This window comes from Lampetra fluviatilis, chromosome 7 (assembly GCF_964198595.1).
Source record: "Lampetra fluviatilis chromosome 7, kcLamFluv1.1, whole genome shotgun sequence".
NCBI classification, from domain to species: Eukaryota; Metazoa; Chordata; class Hyperoartia; order Petromyzontiformes; family Petromyzontidae; genus Lampetra; species Lampetra fluviatilis.
In genome coordinates, this window is record NC_136281.1 from 1,732,387 (window position 1) to 1,760,156 (window position 27,770).

General features: G+C 43.6%; 1 protein-coding gene across 1 annotated transcript in view; it reads left to right on the plus strand.

Annotated features, from left to right (window-relative positions):
* Positions 1 to 27,770, plus strand: part of LOC144933399 (thrombospondin-1-like) — a 51,886-nt gene that overhangs the window by 16,778 nt on the left and 7,338 nt on the right. The window contains exons 10-17 of the mRNA XM_078858118.1: positions 380 to 553; positions 3,531 to 3,658; positions 4,172 to 4,324; positions 4,695 to 4,913; positions 14,009 to 14,116; positions 17,916 to 18,075; positions 24,596 to 24,714; positions 25,983 to 26,217. Of these exons, the coding sequence (XP_078714244.1) occupies positions 380 to 553; positions 3,531 to 3,658; positions 4,172 to 4,324; positions 4,695 to 4,913; positions 14,009 to 14,116; positions 17,916 to 18,075; positions 24,596 to 24,714; positions 25,983 to 26,217 (1,296 nt within the window). The remainder of the gene's footprint in view (positions 1 to 379; positions 554 to 3,530; positions 3,659 to 4,171; positions 4,325 to 4,694; positions 4,914 to 14,008; positions 14,117 to 17,915; positions 18,076 to 24,595; positions 24,715 to 25,982; positions 26,218 to 27,770) is intronic.

Genomic DNA, 27,770 nt, shown 5'->3' on the forward strand with positions numbered 1-27,770 from the left:
GTCTTGGAAGAGTTTGGAGTGCTGTACCCACACGTTACCCCACCATACCCGACCGGCCGATCGACGAATTGCGACGAACCCATTTATACCGCCGGCTGGACATTGTTTCAAATTGCCGTGCTTGGAGAACGAACCAGAAACTTTTGGATTGCAAGGCCAGTGCCGCTGCCCATTACATGACGACAAGAATCCCTGCAAAAATAAACACAGTGGGTACGACTACCACAACCTTGTTCCTTTGTCCGAAATAACACTTTCAATGCTTGTCAATGCCACAGGTATTCTACTCTTTAACTTAAGGCTGGTATCGCGTGTGTTCACCGAGAGCACTTGTTCCATTGGTAGGCAGGGTGTAATTCGGGTGTTTGTGTCATTTCAGTCGATGGCAACTGGGGACCCTGGACTCTGTGGTCGCCGTGCCCCGTGTCGTGCGGCGGGGGTCTCCGTGAGCACACGCGCCTCTGCAACAACCCCGAGCCGCAGTTCAACGGCAAGAAATGTGTGGGAGACGGACGTGAGACAGACATCTGCAACAAGGAAGAATGCCCCATCGGTATTTACGTGACTCTTTTTGTCTACCACAGACACGTTAAGAACATGAAACCTCATTAATGATTGGTTTCGTTTTCTGTTCGGTTGCGTGTAAAAAAGATTGTGTGTCATTAACCCTCCTTCGCCAGACAGAGCCAATTAATAAGTGCCACGTGAATCAAACGTGGCCAAATGTATCCCTGCTTCAGCAGCGCCACCAGTGTTGTTGTTGTCGGAGAGTTATCTCACAACATTTAAATGGGTGCGACGTTTCACTGGAGAATGCATCCAGCATCATCAGGTTGTTGACAGGAGCTCAGATCTGTAAGCATTGCAACAAGAAAAATTAACGTTATTGTTTCTACTTCTTTATGCACAGTTGCTGAGCACAGGCCCAAATTCCCAATATGCCACGTGACTAGCAACAGACAGCACGATTAACGTTGGATTATATGAGTGAATATATTTATTGGCAGTTCGCTGCTGAATAAAGGCCTCCCCCCATACCGTATCAGCCACGGGAGTTATTTTGCCAAACTTCACCACACTGCTCAGTGTGGTTTGGTGAAGAGGGTAGCCCAGAATCAGTTCAGATATCACTCATCACTGATGTTAGCCGTGGCCAGGAATCGAAGCGAAGTAGCCGAATTCATCGTCCTCTCCACCACCAACTCTCCCCCAAATATGAAATAGGCAGAGGTTATGAAAGTGTACAACATGGACAGTGAGCTTGAATCGTTCTTGATTAGTCTGAGGTTTTTTAATGAAATACAGTAATAGTTTTTTTTTTATTGATGGAGGTCACAACTTACCAACAATTCAAAACGTATTTTGCAAGGGAAACATGGTATAACCTTTTTAACATTAAAAACAAATCTGTAGAGCGAACTAGAGTGACTGGGAACATTAATATCACAGTGCTGAGCATTCTAAGGCTCCCTAATTGGTTAAGAAAGCATTACCATGGGGAGATGTCAGAATAAAAAAAATATAGCATGAAGCAGCTGTAACTGTTACATTCCTACACAAAATCTCAGCCGTTTCTGGCTCATAAAACGGCAGGGTTGAACCCATTGTATCGTTAATGCTGATTCATCAAAATTCTGCAGTCACCCTTTGTGGTTCCATAATTTCTCGTGATTGTGGCCCAGTGTGGTTATGGTTATTGCCACAGAAATGACCGAACTCCATTTCCTCACTCCTCATTTTAGACCGTGTTTCGATGTGAGATCAATTCTCTATGAAAACGCTACTCGTGTGATTAAACAATCAAACGTGCACCTGAATTTGCGGTAAAAGTGCAAACCCGCACGGTGTGGTGGCGAAGCGAGTGACAAGATGAACTCCGACTGCTGGGACACGCACAGCTCCGGGTGTCCGTATCCCAGCTGACGCTGTTGATGGCAGCGTCAGGACGAGGCTCTAACGCTGTCGATGACGTTGACGCCAGCAGCGGTGGGCAGAACACGAGCGTGTGGACGCGAACCAGACGTAGCTCTCCTGCAGCCCTTACATGCGTGTGTCTGTGTAGACGTGAAATAGAGGGCACTGCATTGGATCCGAAGAATCCTGCACGCAGATTTGTGTTTGCACCGGTTTTAGTCGACCACCGCAAGTGACAAGGCATCTGTCGAGTACTGCGCGGTGATGTGAACATTATCATATTGCTTGCGTGCATGTATTGTATGTACTGGATGTGTGTGGGATATTAAAACAAATAGTAGCAATACTAATACCACCATGCTTAGCACACTAACCATGGTGGTATTAGCAGGCTGGACTTGTAATCCTGAGGTCGCCAGTTGGAGTTTTTTTTAATCTCCCAGCACCGGAATTTGAAACAGTGGCTCAGGTTTATGAATCCTTCCCCCCAGCCCCACCCCTGTCCACCGAGCAGTCGTAATGGGTAGCCCACAGTTAGTCGAACAGCGGGTTTAGTTTGGTGGGGCAAAGTGTGGGTGACTCCCATTTCTTTCAAGATGCTTGTCTCCGACGTGGTAGAGTAGGCCAAATGCCCTCCAGAGCGGTCCTATAGAGCTCCCCCGATAGTGGATGCCCTTCCACGGCCGGTGGTGTGGCTAAGCAGTTGCAGGGCTGCACCTTTATCTCACATCTCTGATACCACCATAAAGCTCTAAAAACATCTTTACTTAAATAGACTGCGCAGTATCAACAAACCAATGAGTCATAACGTGTTGAAACCTAATTGTGCTGCACAGCATCATGCTGTCAACAGAAAGCTTAATATTTAAACAAAAGTCAACTTGTTTCACATTGTGCAAGCGTGTGCACACAAGAGGCCTTTATTCAGCTGTGCAAAAAAACAACCAAAGTGTAATTGCAATAGGATTGCTGAGATGCGAAGTAATTCAACGTTTTTTTTTTATAAATATTCCTTTGTCAACACACGGCTGGACGGCGGCCTCCCCTCACTCGGTTTGCACGCTTCACATTGCCGCTGTGCTCATGGGACGTAGAGGTGAAGACCAAGATGCAACTCTGCAATTGCATGCTGATGTTACTGCATGCGGAAGGGCCTCCACCAGAGGGAGCTTCAGAGAGCCCCGCTCAGAGTGTATTGGCCTACTCATCCACGGTGGCCAAATCTCTTGGAAGAAGTGGAAATACCCCTACTTTACCCCACCTGCCGATGGACTAACTGTCTTGTAACCCATTTATAATGCTGCTGGGTGGATCTACAAAGCCTGACCAACCGCCACGCCGAGAGATCGATTTGAACTGGCGATCTCTGTATTGCTAGCCCAGTGTGCAAACCATTACACCACGGGGGTTGTTTAATGCGTTACAAATTCAATTCCTCATTCTTCTCACGTCTCAAGCGGCTCGCTCATTCGAAGCCCTCTGAACGGGGGTCACTCTAGAGGTCATACTCATATACTCATACAGGCGATCACATCCACCTTGCGTACACACAAACTTGTAAACGCAGCGGTGTGTGTGTGTGTGACGTCTCTTGTGATACTTTGTGCGCGTCACAGATGGCTGCCTTTCCAGCCCGTGCTTCACGGGCGTAGAATGCACGAGTTTCCCAGATGGCTCATGGAAGTGTGGCCCCTGTCCCGCTGGCTTCCGTGGGAGCGGAGCAGAATGTCTTGACATTAACGAGGTATGCACCGCACGTGATTCGACGCTCCTCTGTGAAAGTCATTTGCCGTGTTTACACTTTTACCCGCGGGAATAGGTAACATAGATAAATGAGGTGCACAAAAAAAGAAACGAGAGCAGACTCAAGCACATTTTCGCTTTCCATTGTTGTTTGTTCTCATTTGTCGTGAATGTTCTCGAGACTGCATTGTTTTTGGACACCATATTCGGTGCGAACTCGCTTCCTCGCTGACTAATTATCGCAAATACCCCCTTTGTTCTGGTGCCTCGGGATGTGCTGCATGGGAGTTGCGGTATAAAAAGGAATACACGAGGATGATCGGGGATTAATTTCTGATGGGGCTGGGCTCCGGAAATTATTTCCTCACTCTCCCATTGCTGTCGAGGGCGGTGGTGGTGGTGGTGGGGGGTGCGGGGGTGCAATTTGGAGTTGGGGGAGACCCTCGAGAAATCTATCACGTTTTGATTTGCGCTTTGAGTGATCCGGTAACGGCACCCTTTCTTGCATGGGCAGTGTGAAGAGGTGAAGGACATCTGCTTCCATCTGAACGGGATCCATCGCTGTGAGAACACAGCACCCGGGTTTCACTGCCAACCCTGCCCGGCGCGCTACGGTGGAAACCAGCCCTTCGGCGTGGGACTGTCTGATGCCAAGCGAGCGAAGCAGGTGCGTGGTGGGGCGGGCTGGGACATGGAAAGACGGCACTGCCCGGCATCTGGAAATATTGCTTTTATCAATTTACTGCTGATTTAAAGGAATGCCCTACGGTCATTGGGGTTGCTTGACAAAACTTCAGTGTGGGTTTGGTGAAGTCAGGAAACCCAAGACTGGTTCAGATTTCACTCACCACTGGTGTTAGCCATGGTTGGGACTCAAACTCAGCTAATCAGGTTTGTGCTGTGGTGCAAAAACCACTGTGCAGCCTCTCCCCAAATGTACATGTTATTGGGAGTGAATTTCTCAAATTAATTTTACTTTGTTAAAAAATATATACGTGTCAATATTAACAAATGTGATTGTTTACGGGTTTTTTTAGACGTGCGAGCCCAGAAACCCCTGCAAGGATGGCACTCACAACTGCCACAAGCACGCCAAGTGCATCCATCTGGGCCAGTTTGCAGAGCCTCCGTTCAAGTGTGAGTGCCGCACGGGCTACGCTGGAAACGGGGTCATTTGTGGAGAGGACACCGACCTTGACGGCTGGCCCAACTACAACCTGACCTGTGTGGTCAATGCCACTTATCACTGCCGCAAGGTAAGCGCCGCGTTTATATTTGATGGGACTAGCTTGACCACACATACACACCTTTATATGATGTTGTATTATTATAAAAAAACAAATTCTAGAGCAGACCCTTACTTATTTTCCAAGCTGCCACGTGTAATAAACGTGTCTCTGAAATGTGTATTTAGCTTAACCCAGCTTAGCGTGTGTTCATTGTCGAAAAATATTTATGCGCCGTGATTGTATCCAGCTGGTTGCTCGTGCTGAGTCCTCAAAACGTTTTTTGACGCACTCCCTGACTCGGAGATGGAGCAGGGATTCCCGTCACTAAGAATGCCTTGCAGACATTGGGCACACTGCTTGCTGACAAAATGATGCCTCCCTTACATGCGTTGTCTATGGGAGACGTAATGTGACGCTTCATCTCATGACACGATGCCGGTACAGGAGCACAATAAACTGGGGGGGGGGATGAAAAGTCTTAAAAACTGAAGGTGTGATTATGTACTTGATAAATACAAACGTTATTCACCAATCTGAAAATGTACTTATAGTTTTCTTGGTTCTTTCGGTAAAGTCACGTAGAAGGGAAGTAATAAAATAATAAAAATAAAACATAATAAAACAATTCTCACGACGTTTCGGCCACAACGCAAGCAGCCATCCTCAGGCGAAGAATGAAACACCCCAAGCTTGGAGCGTATATTTAAGCTGGGTTAGAGGGGGGGGAGGTGGGAAGAAGAGCGCCTAAACAAAATAATTTGCATATCAAGAGGAATTCAGCATATGGAAAATGCGTAGGAGGTGGGCGGGGGGGGTTCCAAATCAATACTATGCCCGTGCATTATGCAGGATTAGCAGCATCAAAGGGGGGGGGGGAAGGGGGGGAGCATTAACAAAGGAAAGGAATGTTAATAGTATGTAGCTGTAGTTACTAAACAACCACGTAAAAAACTACAGTATAAACTGCATGACAAACTAAAGTATAAACTACATAGCATCATCAGTAAACTTACTATACTCTACAATAAGCTGAGTTACTAACAGTAAGTAATACATGAAAAATTCTACGTTGTAAAAAATTATATAATATGCTTCCATCTAAACTTTATTCTCTTACATCACACGCGTCTATACCGTACTATATACTTCCATAGGCAAAACCAACATTAAATTACATACTGTATTGCTATAAACCACCCTATACCTTATACATTTTTAATATAACACTATGTATTATTCTACCCACCCTAATGTGTATCAAAATGGTTTATTACGTCCTTCCAGTGATTGCTAAGCCAGAATCCATCTTCTCGGTTAAAATTGTCTCTGTGTTTGTAAATGTGGATCGCCTCATGTACGAATCTCTCATGATAGCCAGATGGCTTGCAGAGAACCTCTGTCTTGGAGAAGTCAATGTCATGTGAGCCCACTGAGTTGTAACAGTGATCTGCCACGGCTGAGGTGTTTGTCCTACAGTGTTTCAGGTCAGCTTTATGTTCACGGATGCGGTCCGAGACATGTCGTTTGGTTTCCCCAATGTAACTGCTACCACAGAGGCAACTTAGTTTGTAGACACCAGGGTACTGTATGTCTGGAACCACATCTTTTACAGACGGTACCAGATCACGGATTTTATGTACTGTGTTGAATCGGACCTGGATCTTGTGTTTAATCAGGATTTTGGAGATCTTTTTTGTGACCCCAGCAATGTAGGGTAAGGTGATGGTCTTGAAAGGCTCCTCAACAGGATCCTTCTTGGTGGTTGGAGTGATGGCTTTGCGGATTGTGTAGTCGGAGTAACCATTAGCCTTAAGAGCTTGGCGTACGTGTTTGAGTTCACTGGAAATGTGTTCATGGTCGGAGATGCATTGGGCTCTATGATATAGAGTCTTGATGAGGGAATTCTTCTGGGATGGATGGTGGTGGGAATCCGGTTTTAGATAAGCATCCGTGTGGGTGGCTTTCCTGTAGACAGAGTGGCTCATTGAACCATCAGGTCTCCTTTTGATTAGGACATCCAAAAAGGGTAGCTTGCCATCATTTTCGACTTCCATGGTGAATCTGATGGCTGGGTGTATGGAATTGATATGGTCGAGAAATTGGTCTAGAGCATGCCGGCCATGTGGCCAGATGACAAAAGTGTCGTCTACGTACCTCTTCCATAAGGTCGGGCGTAGAGTGGCAGTCTGGATGGCGTCCGTCTCAAATTTCTCCATGAAGATGTTGGCTACAACCGGAGATAAGGGGGAGCCCATTGGGGTGCCCTCAATTTGCTTGTAGAAGGTTCCATTCCAGGTGAAGTATGTATTGGTTAAGCAGTGTCTCACCAGGGGGGGTACCCCAGCATTCAGTCCTTGATGAACCAAGTCTTCAATGATTGCGATGGTGTCAGGCACAGGCACCTTGGTGAACAAGGAAACCACATCAAAACTGACAAGCAGGTCGTCTGGGGACAGGGCAATCCCTTTGATTGTTGATACCAGGTCAGTAGAGTTTAGTACTGCAGAGGTGGTTTTTCCAGTGAAAGGCCGTAGGATTTCGGACAAAAAACGAGCCAGTTTGTAAGTCGGGGAGTTGATAGTAGAGACAATGGGACGAAGAGGTGTATCTTCTTTATGTATCTTTGGTAAGCCGTACAATCTTGGTGGCCTGGCTGCAGAAGGTTTCAACGAGAACTGTTTGGTCTGATCAATTAATGCGGTTGAAGCAGAAATGATGTTGTTGGTTTTGGAGACGAGGCTGTTGGTGGGGTCTCTTTTTATTTTTGTATAGCTGCCATCGGTGAGTAGTTCTTGAATTTTGTTGTTGTATTCTATTTTGTCCATGATGACAGTGGCATTGCCTTTGTCGGCTGAGAGGATGACAATGTCATCCCTCTTTTTTAATTGAGCTAATTCAAAACGCTCATCTTTGCTGATGTTGCTAGCTGGCATCTTAGCGTTTTTGAGGGTTACAGAGATTTCCGATCTTGCTACGTCTGCAGCGATGTGACTCAAGCCCTTGAGAGCTACATCTACTCGAGCAATTATATCATTAACTGGTATGTGTCTAGGTGTGACTGCAAAGTTTAGTCCTTTAGCTAAAACGGATTTCAAAGCTTCAGAAATAGGACTGTTACTGCGATTAATTACGACTTTGTTAACATCTAGCTTTTCAATGTGTGGGTCCGGTTTCTTGTTTGAGAGGCGGTTGAATTTGGAAATCAAGTTGTCCTTACATTTAGTCGACATAGCGGCAGCTGAAGAGGCAGTCATTTTTTCCACATGTTCCCAATCCGATGTGGACATTGTTGCACTCAAGGATAAGTGTGATTTGTAGAGTGTCTTGTCTAACTGATCTAGTTCGGTGCGCGTAAGTCTGATTTTCTCTGAGATAAGAGCTAAGCTAGTTCTAGACAGAATTCGTTTCGCATTAGAAGAAGTTACAGCAGCAGATGTTAGTGTAAATGCGTTCGGTATTACCTTAGAGTCGCGGCATCTCTTCAGAAAGGTGAGAGACTCGATTAGCTGAGCCTTCTTGTCCCGGAGCTTGTTGAAGGATCTCAAAGTTATGTGGAAACCCTCCCCGTAGAGGCGGTTAAATTTCGATTTAAAGCTTTCGTGACTGCAGGGATTCATCTTCTTGGTTCTTTCGGTAAAGTCACGTAGAAGGGAAGTAATAAAATAATAAAAATAAAACATAATAAAACAATTCTCACGACGTTCCAGACATACAGTACCCTGGTGTCTACAAACTAAGTTGCCTCTGTGGTAGCAGTTACATTGGGGAAACCAAACGACATGTCTCGGACCGCATCCGTGAACATAAAGCTGACCTGAAACACTGTAGGACAAACACCTCAGCCGTGGCAGATCACTGTTACAACTCAGTGGGCTCACATGACATTGACTTCTCCAAGACAGAGGTTCTCTGCAAGCCATCTGGCTATCATGAGAGATTCGTACATGAGGCGATCCACATTTACAAACACAGAGACAATTTTAACCGAGAAGATGGATTCTGGCTTAGCAATCACTGGAAGGACGTAATAAACCATTTTGATACACATTAGGGTGGGTAGAATAATACATAGTGTTATATTAAAAATGTATAAGGTATAGGGTGGTTTATAGCAATACAGTATGTAATTTAATGTTGGTTTTGCCTATGGAAGTATATAGTACGGTATAGACGCGTGTGATGTAAGAGAATAAAGTTTAGATGGAAGCATATTATATAATTTTTACAACGTAGAATTTTTCATGTATTACTTACTGTTAGTAACTCAGCTTATTGTAGAGTATAGTAAGTTTACTGATGATGCTATGTAGTTTATACTTTAGTTTGTCATGCAGTTTATACTGTAGTTTTTTACGTGGTTGTTTAGTAACTACAGCTACATACTATTAACATTCCTTTCCTTTGTTAATGCTCCCCCCCTTCCCCCCCCCCCTTTGATGCTGCTAATCCTGCATAATGCACGGGCATAGTATTGATTTGGAACCCCCCCTGCCCACCTCCTACGCATTTTCCATATGCTGAATTCCTCTTGATATGCAAATTATTTTGTTTAGGCGCTCTTCTTCCCACCTCCCCCCCCTCTAACCCAGCTTAAATATACGCTCCAAGCTTGGGGTGTTTCATTCTTCGCCTGAGGATGGCTGCTTGCGTTGTGGCCGAAACGTCGTGAGAATTGTTTTATTATGTTTTATTTTTATTATTTTATTACTTCCCTTCTACGTGACTTTACCGAAAGAACCAAGAAGATGAATCCCTGCAGTCACGAAAGCTTTAAATCGAAAAATGTACTTATAGATTTTAGTTTATTTCTTAATTCACTCGAACAAATTATATGGGTGGTGAATCATGTGATTTCCCGCACCCCGGTAATTCTATTTATTGTGAAGTAATAAATAACGTCAACTTGCATCCGCATAAAACTAGTATGGGAGCGTTTTTCTTTTACAGGCGTTTGTGGTTGACAAAAAATATCTCTTGACTCCATTCCAAATGAAGCTTTTATGCTTCTTATAAAATTTCGACTTGCATAAAGCCCATTACATTCTCTGTCATTCTCGTACTGACAATGCTGCCACACTTTCTGGTCCGCTTAAATCGACTGCTCTCAGTAACCGACTGAGCAATTCTCCCCAAACTCTGAATATTGTTCTCCGTCTTCAGTTCTTGGGAGAATGTTGTTCTCCACCGGACGTGCGGCAAGGTCCAGTTAAAAGACACGGACACTTGTGCAGTTAGACTTTAGCACTGTTCAGCAGGAATTGTATCTTTTAAGCTACTGTTTCATCCAGACTAAATGAAATATTTGGCTTTCACAAATCCCTGAAGACGAGTCTGGCAAAACCCACCCATTCTTCAACCGCAAACCTTGTGCTGGAGCCATCAATGAACATGTACATTCTTGGAATTTGGTTAGACTCAAATACAAACTTCATCATGCTGATGCAAAAAAACAACAACCACAAACTGAAGTTTAAATTGTATTTGTTCTAAAAACAAGTTATGTTTGTCTTCATCCATCCATAATTGGTTCATCTCCTGCGGTAGAAGATGAAGGAATGTGGAGGCCTTGGTGCACGCTGACACAGCACAGAGCGGGGGCACCTGTGGAGGAGGGCCTCCATGACCAATGCGTAGAGCTGCACGGAGTTCAGCTTTGGGCCGAGTTGAGACATGCGGGTCTCCTGACCCTAATGTTTTGATCTTTGAGGCTCCCTGTACAGCCGCCGTGCTCACACGTTCAGGCATGTAACTCGGAGTTGCCACATGTCCTGGCTTTCCTAGGAGTGTTCCCATTTTGAGCACCTACTACTACCACCCAGGCGTGAGTAGACGTGCCACTAGATGGCACTTTCCATCCCTGGGATCCTGCCTGGCAACATTGCACCACCTGCACCCGTTTTGCGTCCCAGTCCTGATCTTAAATTACATTTCCATTCTAAATATTTTTAAGATGTTTATATTGATAACGGGGGAAAATAACAACGTGAAAACATCTCAAAATCTAAAGAGAAAGTGTCTGCGAAAAAGAATACAGATGAAAGCACCAACAAAGCAAAACTAAGAGTGAAAATTGTAGTTATGTACGTGCTGTGCGATAGCTCACGTCAATGCTAGTTCAGCAAAGTTTATTGTCACGAGAAATAAAAAGGTAGTTTGTAGTTGCTGACAGCTCTGACACATTTCTATATAGCCTCATAAGTAGCTAACAACGTAAGGGCTTGTCAGCCAGCCACCCCCTGGCACAGACTGCCAAGGATCTCATCAGTGTGCCATCGCTCTCGTAGCTGGGTGTGACATGAAATATAGCACAGTATCTGTCAGGGAATATAACTTGCCTTTTAAAGTACTTTTGTATTGTTTTACATTGCTTAATGGTGAAATGGGTAGCAAAATATGGCCATTCGAAATATTCTAGATTTGAAGTTTTCGTGACTGCAAGGATCCATACTCTTTGGTTTTTTCGGTAAAGTCACGTAGGTGAAAACAAAATAAAATAAAAAATGTGTTATTTTATTTTTATTTTATTTTGTTTTCACCTACGTGACTTTACCGAAAAACCAAAGAGTATGCATTCGAAATATGTTTAAGTCAAACTATTTTCGAACTTATGAACAAACAGGATGAATTATCTGCAAGCATGGAGATTATAGCGATAATTATTATATACAGTAAACTGGTCAGTTTGGAGGCACTGTCTCATGCCATTCCCAATGTCTGGATGCTAAAGCTCAAGGTTTTTGACTAACTGTGTCCATTATATGTCCCCCGCTTTTACATTGGTAAGTCCACAAAACAAACACATTTAACAAGGAAGGCTGTTGCCAATTGCATAATCACTGCAAGTGATCCCTCGCCTTAAAATGGTGTAAGGATTATATTATTGAGGATGTGTGAGAGGATCGTTTTACCTTGGAAAGGTGTAAGAAGAGAATCATTTTTTGTCAAGCCATTTTATTGTAGTAAAAACTTTCGGGGATATTTTGAGGAATGGAAAAATATGCAGAGCTGCAATATCACACATATGTCGAATTAATTTTCTCTCCACTACTTCTCAAATTTCCGAATTAATAAAAGATAAATATTTTTTTTTTATAAAAGCATTTAACAAGACCAGTGTTAGATGCAAGTGCCAATAAGGTCAGGTGTTTTCTCACAAGTTCAAGGGCTCGGCCCATTTTTTTGCACTTACAGGGAAAGTCAGCACTCGCAGTCTGCTCCATATTGTTCATAGATCTATAGATTTTTTGGTGGTTTACATTTTCAGAGTGAGTGCAGGAAGTTTTTACAGGGTGCATGGGGAGCAGGGCGGGGGGGGTGAAGACTGGAAACGTTATTTTTGCCATGCCATGTCTGAGCGGCTGTCAAAATCCAGACAGCAGTGGTGGGAGAGGCTACCTGAAGGAATGCACGAGGGTAGAGAACGCACGGGACTGGCAGATTAATGCGCGTGACCCATGCCGCCAGAAAGGTTAATGCATTCCTGAGAGGAGGTGGGGATGTGGGCGGGCTGCGATGGGGGGCGGGGGGGGCTCTGCGCCAAACTGGCAGGGCTGGAGGGAGAGAAGGGAGCAGCAGGCAAACACGCCGCGGCCACTGAACTGCTACAGCCATGCACACAGTCCCGCCAGATGGGATTTTTCATGGCCTTCTTTGCCTAAATGACGAATACAAATTCACCGCCACATCTGGGTTTCATTATATTTTGTTCAACTAAATTTTTTAACTCATATTACTGCATTATGTTTGTTATGATGGCACTTGCTTTCATACAAAATTACAAAAATTAGTTTTTTTTGTCCCAGTCTTTCGAATGCAGTTAAACGTTTAAATATGTACTTGTTATTAATCGTCTTATCTACCGAAGGAATGGTATCAAAACAAGATTGCACTTCATCTGCGGTTGGAAAACTAAAATGCAAATGTTGGTGCAATTAAGCAAAACAATGGATCCTATAACAATGCACATGTACTGCCTGATTCGTGCACTGGAGAAAACTGCTTCTTCTCAGTGGGAAAGAGGCCAAACCGGCAAGAAATAGCAGCGACTTGGCCATCCATAACGTACATCAGTGAACACTGCCCTTTTTCCAACATGAACGAGACCCTTTGCTTAATAACTTTGAGAGACTAAGGTCATGGCATAAAGTTTTCACCAGTAGCCGTTTTCTGGATTCAGCCAGCCGTGATTAAAAAAAATAGGCAGAGCTCACGTTTCCTGCACAGATGGCAGCGAATCTCGCGGCAGGGCCAGGGTGTACGGTGTCTGCCTGAGTCTCTCGTGATGCCATCTCGTAAACCCAGCCCTGAGCTGCACCGACCAATCAGGCCACGAGTTGTGACAAGCAAAGATTTGACACACACACACGGAAGTATGCACACACAATGAATTGTCAGTAGTTTTTTTCTCCATCGAGGAAAGGCTGCCACTACTCTCCTCTCCACAGTCCTGAGCCAGTAATGGAAATGCCCCTGACGTTCATCCACAGCGACAATTACACAGCTGGCGTGCGCATAAACAAAGTACATATAAAAGCATCACGGAAACTATGCGTTGTTCAAATATCTGCTTTAGTTATGTCTGTTCTATATAAACTGGAAAAACAAAATTAGGAATGTCAGCGACAACTCTGACTATCTATCTCGGTGTGTTCATTGGTCAGTCATGCAAAACTTGACATTGTATATATTGGTTTGGTTAATTTAAGTTATTCATCAGAATTAAAAACTAGTTTCTGCTCCTTACTCAAAACTCGCTTATTTTCCCGAGCTCACGCCATGACCCCACCTTAATCTCCTCCTCATAACCACCACCGCCACTGTTACTGTTCCCTCTTCATATTCTCATTATATAGCTATCACTCATTCGCCATTCGTGCAATCCATTCATCATCATCATCATCATCATTTACTGTTATTGATTTCGCTTTCACCGAATTCACGCATCATCACAGATTCGCCCCCATTGCTTCCTCTCGTCTATTTCATTCACCTCACCTCCACCGTTACATTCACAAATACCGTTGTTAATTCTTTGCGAAGCGCCTCGATTACCGTGCTATATAAATTCTGACAACATTACTTACGAATTCTCATAATAATGTTGCTGTGTTTTCTTTTCAAAGGACAATTGCCCACACCTGCCTAACTCGGGTCAGGAGGACTATGACAAGGACAACATGGGTGACGCCTGTGACGATGACGATGACAACGATGGAATTCTCGATGACAGGGTAAGTCGCTTATTTTGCAATTAATTCTGTGGCGCTATGGTGGCTCGTAAAAACACACCACACATTTTGCAGCATGGCACAAGATAGGGCTTGCACAGAAGGTATGCGACAACGGATGCCTAAAGTGTATTAACATCGCACGAGACAGACATTCGCAGGCCATTTGATCAATTTGGAAATTAAAATCTGTTAGCTACCAGGTTGGATTTGGATCATGTCCTCTGTGTTGCCACCAATGATTAGTAGCAATTGTGTGATCACCGTCTCTACACATCATCAAAAATAACCTTTAGCGTGTCTTCTTTTCTTCCCTGGAAATGCTGTGAAAGTGTTACATGCATTGCAACACCACATATGCGATTGTCACATATCCACCCTGACAAATGAATTTCCAATACCCAGTGCAGTTTTTGTGTATGGCTGTTAATGTCATTATCTATAGATGTGTTCTTAATATCGCATACATTTTCTTACATCTAAAGTAATGTAAAGAATTTTCCCGTGGTTAAAACAGTTAACACTTTATTTTTATCTTCTGTCATATTACATAGATGTTCACAATTATGACCTTTTTCACATATCCATCAATATACCACAGTCCCCAAGGAGTTGGATATCCAACATTGTAGTGTATTCACAAAATGGTATGTTGTCCTCATTCTGTCATTGCACCTACTATGATGGATATCATCAATGGCCTTTTCCGGTCCAATAACGGATGAAGCCATCCACACTTTTGCCGCTGCCAATAGGTCTGCGCAGGTGTTATTTATCTCACGCCAACATTTTCTTGATATCAGCACTCAGTCTACTCGTTTCCTTTGCCTTCATGCATTTCCAATCTCTGGATGCATTCTTTCCTTAGACCAGTCTGTTGATAGTCATCCTTGCTCGTGCCAAGTCCTGCTGTACTCTATTAGTATTTTCCAATTCAGTGATGATTAGGATTTCTCAAATTCTTGTTTCTCATCCAAGAATGGCCTTCCGGATTAGGCCTCGTGTTGAGCAGTTTCTTCTCTCCAGCCCTTACCGCTGCTATGGCGGCGGCCATCTTCAAGCTTGAGAGACGAAATGCTCGACACGCGGCCTAACCCGAATGACCGCATTTGGAAAACGAGTGGCACTGAAACACCCCACGTGCTTCTTGCCTCTCAGTGTGTACCATTCATCAACGCGTGCCGCTGTGGGGCCGTCCATAAATGACGTCACGCACCTAGAGGGGGGGGGGGGGGTCAGACATTTGTGACGATGTGTGACGAGGGGGGGGTTGGTTTGAGAAATGTGACATCACATCAAAATGCGCAACTTTTAATAAATATAGACAACACGTTCTACTTAATTAAATAGACTTTTTAATAAATGTTTTCTCTTACAACATCAGAGTGCAGCGCCACATTAAATACGCACTACAATGACAATAGTTTCAAGCGATTTGAAGCATGTTTTATTTTGGGGGGGCAGAGTTTTGTGACGTCATATTTGAGGGGGGGGGTCTGACTTTTGGTGACGCCGTGTGACGAGGGGGGGGGGCAAAAATCGTCCAAAATCGCGTGACGTCATTTATGGACGGTCCCTGTGCCCAGCTCAACGCATAAACCAATTAATAACAAATCGGCCTAATTTCATGTAATCATCTAATTATAACTCGAAATAAATATATCGCCGACCGTTACTCTCCACCCGGACACATAACAATTTGGTGAATACAGTCGAAGCGTAAAGAGTGTCATAATTTGTTGGCACCCACCCCAGTAAGTAATTAGATGGCCCTCAAGCCCCATGGTGGCCCTGAGCCAGTTCGAGAAATTCCACTTTCCCATTCGGGGTTGCCAGTCTCTCCACACTGTGGTCACTGTTTAATTAAAAAAGCGGTATTTATTTTATTCACTCCAGAGGATTGCTGTACAATTTTTTTAACGACTATAATAATTATTTGCATTTCAAATACTCGAATGGTTGTTCGTTGTGAAACTACGTAGTAAGTACAGTTGTATCGTAAATATGATGAAAGCGCAGCAATTCAGTTGCTGATCTATTTTATGGATGTGCAGGTTTACGTCTGGGTGGTACAGCTTCCTATCGCGTGCTGATTTGCACAGTATAGACATGGCCCAACATCTTTGTCTCCTGAATAGCAATGTTGACATTCGGAGATGATTTTTGGGAAAATTTTATAAATTAGAAACTATTTCTATTTTAGCAGGTAAGGCCCACTGAGCTATATAGCTCTTTTTCAGAAGCGACCTGGCCACAAATGGTAGCTCATTGAAGTGGATTATCCCGTGGAAATGTACAGCAGCCAAATACTGTAAACGTCTTTTCCTAAATGTCGAGGGAAAAATCGGAGGACCCGGAGGAAAAAAAATCAACGTGACCACGGAGAAAACATGCAAACTCCAAATACACAGGTGTCAGAGTCGGGATCGAACCGACGACCTCCTGCATACCAGACTTATGCTAGGGGCGCTACCATGGTGGAATGGTTAGTACACCGGACTTTAAATCTAGAGGTTATCGTTTAGGTTTGACCTCCTGACGTGGCAGTTAAAACAATGTGACAAGTTTCCTAAACAAAACCACCCCCACCTCTCTCTGCATAACTGGGTCCTACCACAGTTAATTGTTTGGCAGGTCGTGTGTGGTGGGGTAGAGTGTGGGTAATCCCACCTCTTCCAAGACATCTGGCCAGCTTGGAAGAGTAGGTCAAGTATCCTCTAGAGGGGCTCTTTATAGCTACCTCTGGTGGAGGCCCTACCACGAGCAGTGATGTATGCAAGGAGATGCAGGGTTGCACCTTTATCGCGATCACTTTTGTTACAGAGGGTCAGCAAACCTACTGGGTTAGGTATGAAAACATGAAACCCGTGATGTTGTCGTGAGTATCCAGTGCCACAGAGTGGAACCAGATCCCTTGAAAATGGAACTGGTTCCCTAAGTGCTGAGTGGTGGAATGTCGAAACAGACTGCGGTTGATGCTGCAACAACATCGTCCGTTTCTGTTTGCCACATTCTCCTCCATCTTCACCTCTCTCACCCTGTTTCCCTTCCGTTTATTTAAGTCTCTCGAGTGTCTATTTTGTCTGCATTTTCCACATATTCCTTGCAGTATTAATGTGCTTGTTGGGGTACCCCTAATGTGTGATATTTTTTTAAAGGTGTCATTTCTATATTTCTTTTGTTTTTATTTTCCTCCTTCATTCTGTTGTTTTTTTGTTGTTGCATCATCGTGATCGTCATTCATGTTAAGTCCTGTCATTTTATTTTTACACGTTTTCTTCTGAATTATAATTCAACTATTAATGTAGCATTCCACTAAAATAAACAGGTGAAAGATGCAGCATTACTGGCAAAAGGGCTTCCACTGGAAGGAGCTCCAGAGAGCCCCTCTAGAGGGTATTTGGCAGAGGTGTGGACTCGAGTCATGTGACTTGGACTCGAGTCAGACTCGAGTCATGAATTTGATGACTTGCGACTCGACTTGGACTTGCATAACAATGACTTTGTCCCACCTCTGGTATTTGGCCTACTCTTCCACGCCGATCAGACGTCTTGGAAGAAGTGAGAGTACCCACACTTTACCCCAACACAATTAACCTTCCGCTTGACTAACTGTGCTGTACCAGATTGTACTGCTGGGTAGACAGTAGTAAATCTTGACCGTTGTTTCCACTGCCGAGCCAGGAGATCAAATGGAACCTCTGGATTGCAGGTCCGGTGCGCGAACCGTGACTCCGTGGCAACGTCCCGGCCATGATAATAACAGCACAGTTGATTCATATTCAGTGGCGTCTCTGTACAGGACAACTGCCGACTGCAGTTCAACCCGAGGCAGTACGACTACGACCGCGATGACGTGGGAGACCGCTGTGACAACTGCCCGTACAACCACAACCCGGGGCAGATTGACACGGATGGGAACGGGGAGGGGGACGCCTGCTCCGTGGACATCGATGGAGACGGTAAAACACGCCCGTTCCATTTTACCCATTCAGCTGTCGAGTACGCGGTTGACACTTGTCCTGGGTTTTCCCAGGATCATTCTCTTGTTGAGGCAGCTGCCTTGGACAATCTCCAAGTCTCACCGGGACATTGAAAGTCACGGTTTTTGTAAATTAGGGTATTAATATGCCACTTAACACGATGCATTTTCATGTATTTCTCCCCTCTTCTGGTATTGTGAGATATTTTATTTACATAATATCACCCGGTCTTTTGGACCCTCGAGGTGGCAACTTTAGTCAAGTATTGTGGATCATGGCACAGATGTCTTAGTTTTATTCCTGTTATGCATGAAATAATTTTCAACTACTATCCTGCTGTCACCTACCATGTGTTATGTTTTATGGTGATTGAAGGCATTGCCTACCCAATCATGCATGGGTCAGTCAATTCCTTGCTTCATGAGATTATCAATGTTTATTGTCTGAACGCTGCTGTACCATTCGCATCAAAGCATTGACAGATGCTTGCTTGTTGTTTGTGATTGCACACCACTGCCAGTGCAGCATCGCCCACCTTTGATCATCAGAGTGCGTGTATCCCTCAAGCAGTAATTGATACGGAAGCATTCGCATTCAGCCGATGATGTGTCTGATTGCAACGATACCATTAACTTTAGGTTAGTGGCACACGTTTTTAAAGCAGTGAGTTGACTAGGAGATGTTAGTGATGCAGCTATCTCTAGGACACAATTGCTTCTTCCAGGCATTTAGGTAATTTTTGTGCCATACAATGTTCGAGAGTATTAGGTCTGACATATGCTCGGTGACCCCTAAACCACCTGCCTGCCTGTATTTCAATCAACGAGAAAATAATAACGCGTTATTCAGTGATCCCATAAGTCCCTCGGTCAACATTTACTTGTTTCTAGTCCATTCAAAACATGGCTAGATGGAATGGCATGCATTCACCCAGTCATTCAGCATCTGTGACATAGGTTATTAATTCCGAATATGTTATACTGTACAATCATTCAGAAGTAAAAACGCAGCTACATAGAAGCAAATATGGGACATTTATTCCACTACTCAAACCATTATTAGCACGTTTGTTATATGATAGGACACTTCAGAAGCAAACAAAAACACACCCTAAAACCTATGCCCAGTGTGAATAAAATTATACAAATCTGGCCAACAACACACACACACATACCTTCTGGACTATAAGATGCAACCTCAACTTTTGCTTTTAATTAAACGGCAAACAAGTGTGGCCTCTAATCCATAGAATACAGGACGGCAGGATGATAGAACTTCTCGCAGAATGCCTCAAGCCTGGATTGTTTAGTTATGGATATGTATAGTCTTAAACACACCAGGTGTGTTAAAAATTGACCTACAAACTAAAATCTTGGGAAAAAACCTGACTGGAAAATTGGAGCACTCTCTGGGGGTTGGAGGGGGGGTTGTTCTCTTAAACTTTTATTTATCACTACGAGTGAGTTCTGGAAAGCGGTGAAGCACAATTCACAGCCTCTTGCAGCTCTCTCCCAGCCCACACTTTAAATGCAGGACTGCAAGCCATGGGTATTTTAAGTATTGATATGGTAAAATAATTAGTGATATATTTTAAAAAATCAAGTTAACATTATTAGTACACATTGATAGTGTCACGTGAAAAGTGAGAAAGTTAACAGTGTAAAGTTTTCAGTACTGTTTGTCTCAATTGTCATAATTTATTTGATAGTTGTGGCTTTGCTATTTATTGGTCTTGTATACTTTTCCCACGTGATTTTTTTTTACTTTCTTTAAATACTCACTCCTGAATTCATTCGTAGGAAAATGTGAGGGTTATTTATGCCGTGAGCATTCGTCATGGGGCTATCGTAGTGGCCAATAGTTCAGAAGTGCGAGGCCAGACCCGCCAACCCACCAGGGAGTGAGATCGTTCATGCGCCGCGCCGTGCCATTTCCCCCTGACGTCGTAACGTTGCGGTTTCATGAGCTAAGACTAAAAAACCTCGGTTTTACAAATGCACGTGGGAACAAAAACAGCAATTGGATGAGTAGCTGTTGTCTCAATTGCTATAGACAATGGAAAGTGCATTTTTTTCAGTTTAAATAAATTCTACCTCTCTGGCCTATGTGGCTATGAAGAAGAGCCATTGGCTGAAACATCACCGATTGTATATTACATTTTTAAGACCACAATTTTATAGACGTTTGTGTTGTTTCAACTTTGTATTACTTTTATTCTGGTGCATGCAGCACTATTATAACTATGTTATCATGCATATAGCATGTAAAGCACATGTTTTATGTCAACAGATATTAATAATATATATATTGTTCTCTTTTTTAAAAGGCGTATTATATATATGAGGATTTGAAATGGCCATTTCTTTAAAAGTAATGAGTACATACTCTTTGTTTTTTTCGGTAAAGTCACGTAGGTAAAAAAATTCAATAAATTAAATCACGACGTGCCTCCGAAACGTCGTGATTTAATTTATTGTAATTTTTTACCTATGTCACTTTACCGAAAAAACCAAAGAGTATGAATCCTTGCAGTCACGAAAACTTCTAATCTAGAAGTCATGAGTACAACCAACTGGGTGTTATTAGCTTCCATCTGGTGCTAAATTCATACCAGTAGTTTTTGCGCTTGCAAAGTCTATCAAGATGCGTATATGTGTAATAGCCAAGAGTAATTTATAGATTTATATATTACTCGTGCAGGGGCGGCCCTTGACGAGCTGCTGCCAGCAACTGGTGCCCCCTAGGCGAACCATGCAATCGGCGTCCCCACCCTCGAACCCGAAGGGCCGATCAAGGCTGAGGTTTTTGGTAAACTGAGGAACATTTTGTCCCTATTTTCTGCTTAATGTTTTTTTAGCAGATTTTTTTTTCAACAGAGGTTTGTCCGTCTGTCCGTCTGTCCAACCAAGACATTCTCAGAAATGTTGAGAAATAAATTTTAAGCGATATTCCCTCTGTGCGTGCATGCGAATTGAAATCATGACATCTTCGTTATTTAATTTGTATTTTTTCGTCGAATTTGGCGCCCCACTTAACTTGGCGCCTTGGGCGACCGCCTTGTTCGCCTATATGGACGGGCCGCCCCTGCACTGGTGTGACCTGTAAAAAGAATCCACAATTTGTGGATAACGTTATGAAGTTATCTCTCAATTAGCACTCAACTGCTCTTAATGTTCACATTAATTGATCCTTTATACCGTCAATTTATTGATACGACAATCCTCGATCTTTCAAGGCTTTGAAAATCATTGGATTTTTTTAAACTATCATCTTTAATTAACTGTTAAGCATAAGAACGATCCAACTTCATGGCTACAAGCCGAGAGAGAGTATCACAACGACTCCATTGAATGCGTGCAACAACAACAACCGCCATTCGCCACTAAGTGGCTGTGTCGTCACCACGACGTTTGTGCCAGGCTATGTGCACCTTGAGGCCACGTGAAGTGTCGAACGCCCCCTGGCAGGAGGTCACGGAGCAGACCCAGATGCCACGGGTCGACTGACTGAGACGACTGGCTGATGCGTGCACACACACACACGCGCACGTTTTTACCTTGGAGAGTAATTTCCAATTCACAACCATACAATAAATCCCTGCTCCTGTTATATATGTGTGTATATCCTGTTATACTCAGAATAACGGGATTACTCAGATCACACGGCCTGTCTTTAATTCATAACCACAGCCTTAAAACATCCAGATAACTTGAAGGGCTTCATGCGATAAATTTTCGTTTATTAAAACATTGTGCAAGTGCACGCATGAGGGAAGGAAGTAAACGCTTGCACACCTTCCTGGAATTGCGGGCCTTCCCAAAACAGTTGCGTGTTTCTGCTTTTTCCTCCTGGATTCCTATGACCGAGACGTTTTCTCAAAACGAAGCCGAGTCGATCGGAGCAATTGGCATGCTGCACACGGCGCGATAAAGTCATGTTGTCCACACGTGCACATGACCTTTCCGGGAAGGCATTCTTCACTTTGAAAATCTAAACCACAGCTCAAAACTCCTTAAGGAGATCTCAAATAACACCGTGGAATCATTGCACAACTACTGTGCCCCAACAAGAACACAGCTCCTTTTGTTAAACAATAGAAATGACTCCGCTTTTCCAACAAGCGTATATTTTAATTTTGTTAACATCATGTATTTTTCAGTTGGCTATAATAATAATCAGAATTTCTAACAAATTACAATTCCAGATAGCTTGTGCAGTGCTCCAAAAAAGCATTGCTTCCCAGTTTTACAGGGGTTTTGTAGCTGATTGTAAGTCTGAAACATATCCCAGCCATAAGTCACATTACTCTCGACAGTTTGGTCATCTTAATTAATTATTTGTGTGACTTGTTATCCATGGACACTTTATTTTTTTACCAGTTTTTTTTTAATGTCTGGCAACAACGTTTGATGCTGCGTCTGACAGCATCCGCATGTGCGCTGTAGACCGGCTACTGACAGCAAGCAGCACTCACTACGTCTCGCACTCGCACTGGTGATAATCGAGCAATTTCCACATCCAGGATGCATCGTCTTGCATCCACATCACAGGCAACGTGAAGTGCACTAATTGTTCAGAGTGCGCGTAAAATATTCTCCTAATTGTTTTTCCGTCTTCATTTGTTTAAAGGTCAGTGATTGGTCTGTGCTGCTCTATTATTTACACGGTTGGTTGGGTTGAAAAGGCATTTTTAGGGGTTCAGCCCCCCCCCCCACCGCATAATGCATTAATAACCTAATATTTCTCTTTTGGCTGCATTAAAGGTTTTGGATATTTTATCCTTGGCCACACACATTTGATTTAGATGATGAGATTCCCATGCGTGGATTTTATTTTAAAATGAGTTGGTGCCTATGGTGTCAGAAGAGCACAATGTAATTATATTTCTCTTTCCTTTTTTCAGTTATGCAAATAGTATTGTGTCATTTATACCAAATCTTTCCTTTTGCACAGGTTACTGCTGCCGTTTGACAGAGTGACCGTAACGAAACTTAAATAATTTAAGCATGGCTCTATTATTAGGGGTTAGAGCAAGGTCACATATGCATGCGGTGACGAGATCCGTGTGACGAATAAACACACAATGCAACTAAAGTCCAGGATTAAGCAAACCACAGCCAGCTGAATTTGGTCAAATAAACTGGAGTGTACTGAGATCCTTTTTGTTTCGTTTGTAATTTTCCCTCCGTCCCTTTTGCCCCCGTTTCTGCTCTCGTGCAGCTGGAACCAATCCCACTCAGAGTAAATACTTCTCACACAAGTCTCTCCAAGTTATTAAGTCACCTCTTACAAAAAAATAAACATGATGTCGGCAAGCCTGCAATTGGAGCGCGCAGCTCAGAATCGGAATGTTGAGGTCAATTGCGAGTCGGGGGTTATCGCAGCCCGTCCGTCAACCCTCTGTGGCCAGTAAATTGTACCGACTTTGTGGCAAGCAAACAGTGGTCTTCATGTGGAAGAACTGAACCCTGGCATAGAAATGTGAAAAGTCTGATGCTGTCTAGGGCCACCAGTAGAGATGAGTGGTTGCCTGGTTTGAGTTTGTCTATTCATATACACGTAATTTTAAAAAAACTATTTTTCCCTTTTGAATGCCATGGAGGTTGCCCATCGTTTAAGCAGCACTGAGACTGGTCACGTGTTTATTTTATCAAGGCTCCCATGCCTCGGATTTTGGGCAGATTGACCTCAAGCCCACCGTTGTAATCTGACACCGATCACAACCACAAATCTTGTACAGTGAGGTCGTCACAGGTCATGTTCTTTGTCAATTGAAAGGCGCCTATACCAATTCAAAATAATAAGCAAGTTCATTATTACAACAATAATTGACAGCCCTCTGTCAAATCCAGCACTAGACAAAGGGCTCCCCATAACGTGCCATGCTGGGGAGTGTGAGATTGTTCAGGGGTTCAGATATCACTGGACATTGATGTTTGCTTTTGCAGGGAAATCAACTCATAATGCTGTCTGATAACCACTGCACCGCTACTTTATCACGAAGGTCATGATACACTGCTTAATCTGTTCTCATTTTTGATAGTTCTGCTTTATTACACGTATTGTATTTTTGTAATTCGGATTTTATCCTTCCTCCTAAATCACATAGAGGGATGATGGCCGATGGACGAGACTGACGATGGAGATGCAGCCCTTTTTCAATCCACTCCTGCATGATATCTGAATGTTTATTCAAGTTTATCAATTAATCCACTTTTAGAACTGTCATTTGTGTTTACAAGCAATAATTACCTGCTTTCCCCCACAACACCAAGAGTGTATGACAGAGACAAACGTGTAATTCACGAGAATGAGATTTGCTAAAAAACGAGAATGGGCCATCATGCATGATGCATTTCAACAACATGGAAATCGTGCTACAGTTGGATATCAGATAACAGAATGCATTGATGTGGTGGCTGTTTTGATCGATGTTTAATGTCAAGGTGAAGTAAACAATAACACCCGAGGGCATTAACTGTTTGTCTTCATTGCCCAGGTATTCTAAACGAACAAGACAACTGTCCTTATATTTATAACGTGGACCAGAAGGACACGGACAAGGATGGTGTTGGCGACATGTGCGACAATTGTCCACTGGAGCACAACCCAGAGCAGGTGAGGGTTCTTCCCCCTATGTGTCTCATGAGATCCCTCGGCCTCTGGTAGGCTTTGTCATACTGGTAGGGACCACTTGGTTCCACCAGCCCACAGGGGATTGTTGTGTCCGTCCGTCGTGCATCCTAAAATGGGAGGGGTTGGGCTGGGTCGAGAGGGGAGGGTGGGGAGGGGCTGGGTGGGGAGGGGCTGGTCACCCCGTGGTGCCTTTATAAAACTCAACGTTTAACCTACTCACGCCGGCTTGTGCCCGCCCTCACAGTCGGGCATATTTTGCGGAATATACCACGCCGCCGTTGACCCTGGCCATTGACCGAGCAACCCAACGTTCCTACCAGCTCCCTCTGCAGGAATGTATTTATAATAGGGGGGGGGGGGGGTGGTAAACTGATAAACTGTGTCATGTTATAAGCATAGGCATGGGGTTAGTTAAATTATATGCATGCTTTCATTGGCCCCGTTATGAATTCCTGACAATTTTATCCCATTTTGTTCGTATTGCACAGTACAGTATTCACATAATATCACAAATCACAGTAAAAACTCGCCCTTTCACGGTGAATGTCAATTGGCAGTGCACCTCACGATGCAACGGTTGCTTTCACACTTCTCTCCATCATATGTTCCACAGCTTGCTGCCGATATTTTTTCCCTGGAATGTTTACCCTGAAATTTTAAGTTGTTCCCTATGTGTTTTTGTAAGGAATTTTGAGATGCATCATAAAAAATATATGTTAATCCCAATGATTAATTTTTCTGATGCTATCCATAATGCAGTTTTTTTTTGGGTTAGATCGCATAAATATATAAATGTGTCGTTAAACCCGCCACCACCCGGCACAGACAATTAGTAAGGTGTGTCATGTAAACAGAACATGTCAATTCGTTGCTAGTACATTGGAAAGTAAATCCACCACATTTATAATCCGAGTACAACGTTTCGCCAGTACTTACAACTAGCATCAGCAATTGGCATGTTCTGTTTACGTGACAAACCTTACTAATTAGCTGTGTCGGGTGGTGGCGGGTTTAACGATACATTTATATTTACATGATCTAACCCCACAAAAACCCGCATTATAGATTAATTTAGCTCCTGTCTTCTGCTGTCTTCTGCGCAAATGTAGCAGGGAAGTCGCGGATGATTTAACGTGTTTATAGGCCAGCTTTGTCCCTGCAGCACATGACAATGGTGCATGGGATAACTGGCTAGCTAGCACGGGCGTAACATTGTGCACGGATAACACTTAATTCTTCTGTTTTTACAGATGGACACAGACTCTGACCTCATTGGAGATAAGTGTGATAACAATCAGGACATTGATGAGGATGGCCATCAAAACAATTTGGACAACTGCCCCTATGTGCCAAACTCTAATCAGGCTGACCATGACAAAGATGGCAAAGGTGACGCTTGTGATTGGGATGATGACAACGATGGAATTCCCGACGACAAGGACAACTGTCGACTCGTGGCAAACCCTGACCAACTCGACTCTGATGGTACAACACGCACGTAGACACACAAAGACAAAGATCCCCCGTATAGGCTTATTGACTGTTGGAGCAAGAGCTATTAGCGAGTACCTATGAAGGCCGGCACATTGCACGAAGGGGGTGGTTTGGCCAGCAGCACTTCAGGCAACCTTTGTCTCCCCCGTTCCGATGTTTAAACATCATTCCAGGTACTTATTTAAGGTAGAGATAACCTAGGGGAGGCCCAGTACCGGTTCAGATATTGTCACTGATGTTGCGCATGGTCGGGAATCGAAAGCAGCTCCGCTGGGTTTGTAGCGCAGGGCACTGGCCACTACACCACCGCTCCCCACAGTGACAAAGACACACACACAAGCACACTTGTGCACGTTAACAAGTACTCGCACATACTTGTAGTGGACATAAAGCGCACATAATTACAGGCATCAGGCTACTTGCTCCTTGTTATATATTTTAAGTTAATTCCCTCACAACATAAGTGCTTTAGTAATTCCCTCACTGTTTACCACTTGGCTATGCAAATCTGCAAAATTCCATTTAAATTGTTGATGAAATTAGCACCTGTCAAAATAATAAAGTGCTGTACTTATAAAAAGAGTACTCGTACCCCGAGGGTCTTTTACAAGATACCCTGGGCTGCACACTGACCACACACAGCATGTGGACTGATGTCGAATATCCCATGCCTTATCATTCCGTGTCATTCATCTTCATAAGAGAGATATTCGAAATGAATCAAGTTGATCGATGATATAACTCTAATGGAGATCAGGCTCCCAAGTTTAATCTCAATAAATGTAAAATTAATACAAATCGTCGTAACAATAGCGGAGAGCTCTCCCCTGTCAGTGATGTTGTGGACCTTAGGGAGCCCCGGGGCTTGCTGGTGACATCCTCCCCGTGCTACGCGTGCTGCCGAGCTGTGCTGATCTAGTCAGCATTTCATATTTCATCGTAGTCTTAGTCCGGTCAACAACAGCAACCTGTGAATGTTGTCGTCAAATCTTACCCCGATCATTTATGTAGTCATTGTATTAGTCCAGTAGACGAAAGCAGTCAAGAATGTAGCCCGTTCTCCGCTGCTATTAAATGTCGGTGTGAGGGGTGTGCATGTTCCCCTCCCCTCAATACAATCAGGTCAGCAAATCAGTTAACTAACTCGATTTTTTTATATAAACATAGAGACAAGCACCGTTTATGGTTTACTAGATTACCTTACTTTGCATATTGATCCACACTCATTAAACTGCACGCGTTGGTGGGTAGCCGTGGTGATCAGTATGCCTGATGATTTTCATCCAATCATAGTCATCGCTGACTTTGACTAAAATGAAAACCCATTGCCAAATATGTCCCTCCCCTATCATGGGACCTCCTTTTCCAGTACCAAAATATGATAATAGGTTTTTCCCCTTTTTTTCTGGCAACAAAACAGGTGTTAAGATGTTAAAACACCAAACTGAAACCGTTTACAAGGAATCATGTCTGCATTAACCACAATGCTTGTGGTCAGAATGCAAACAAAAAACATATTCTGATAATATGTGCATTGTCCATGA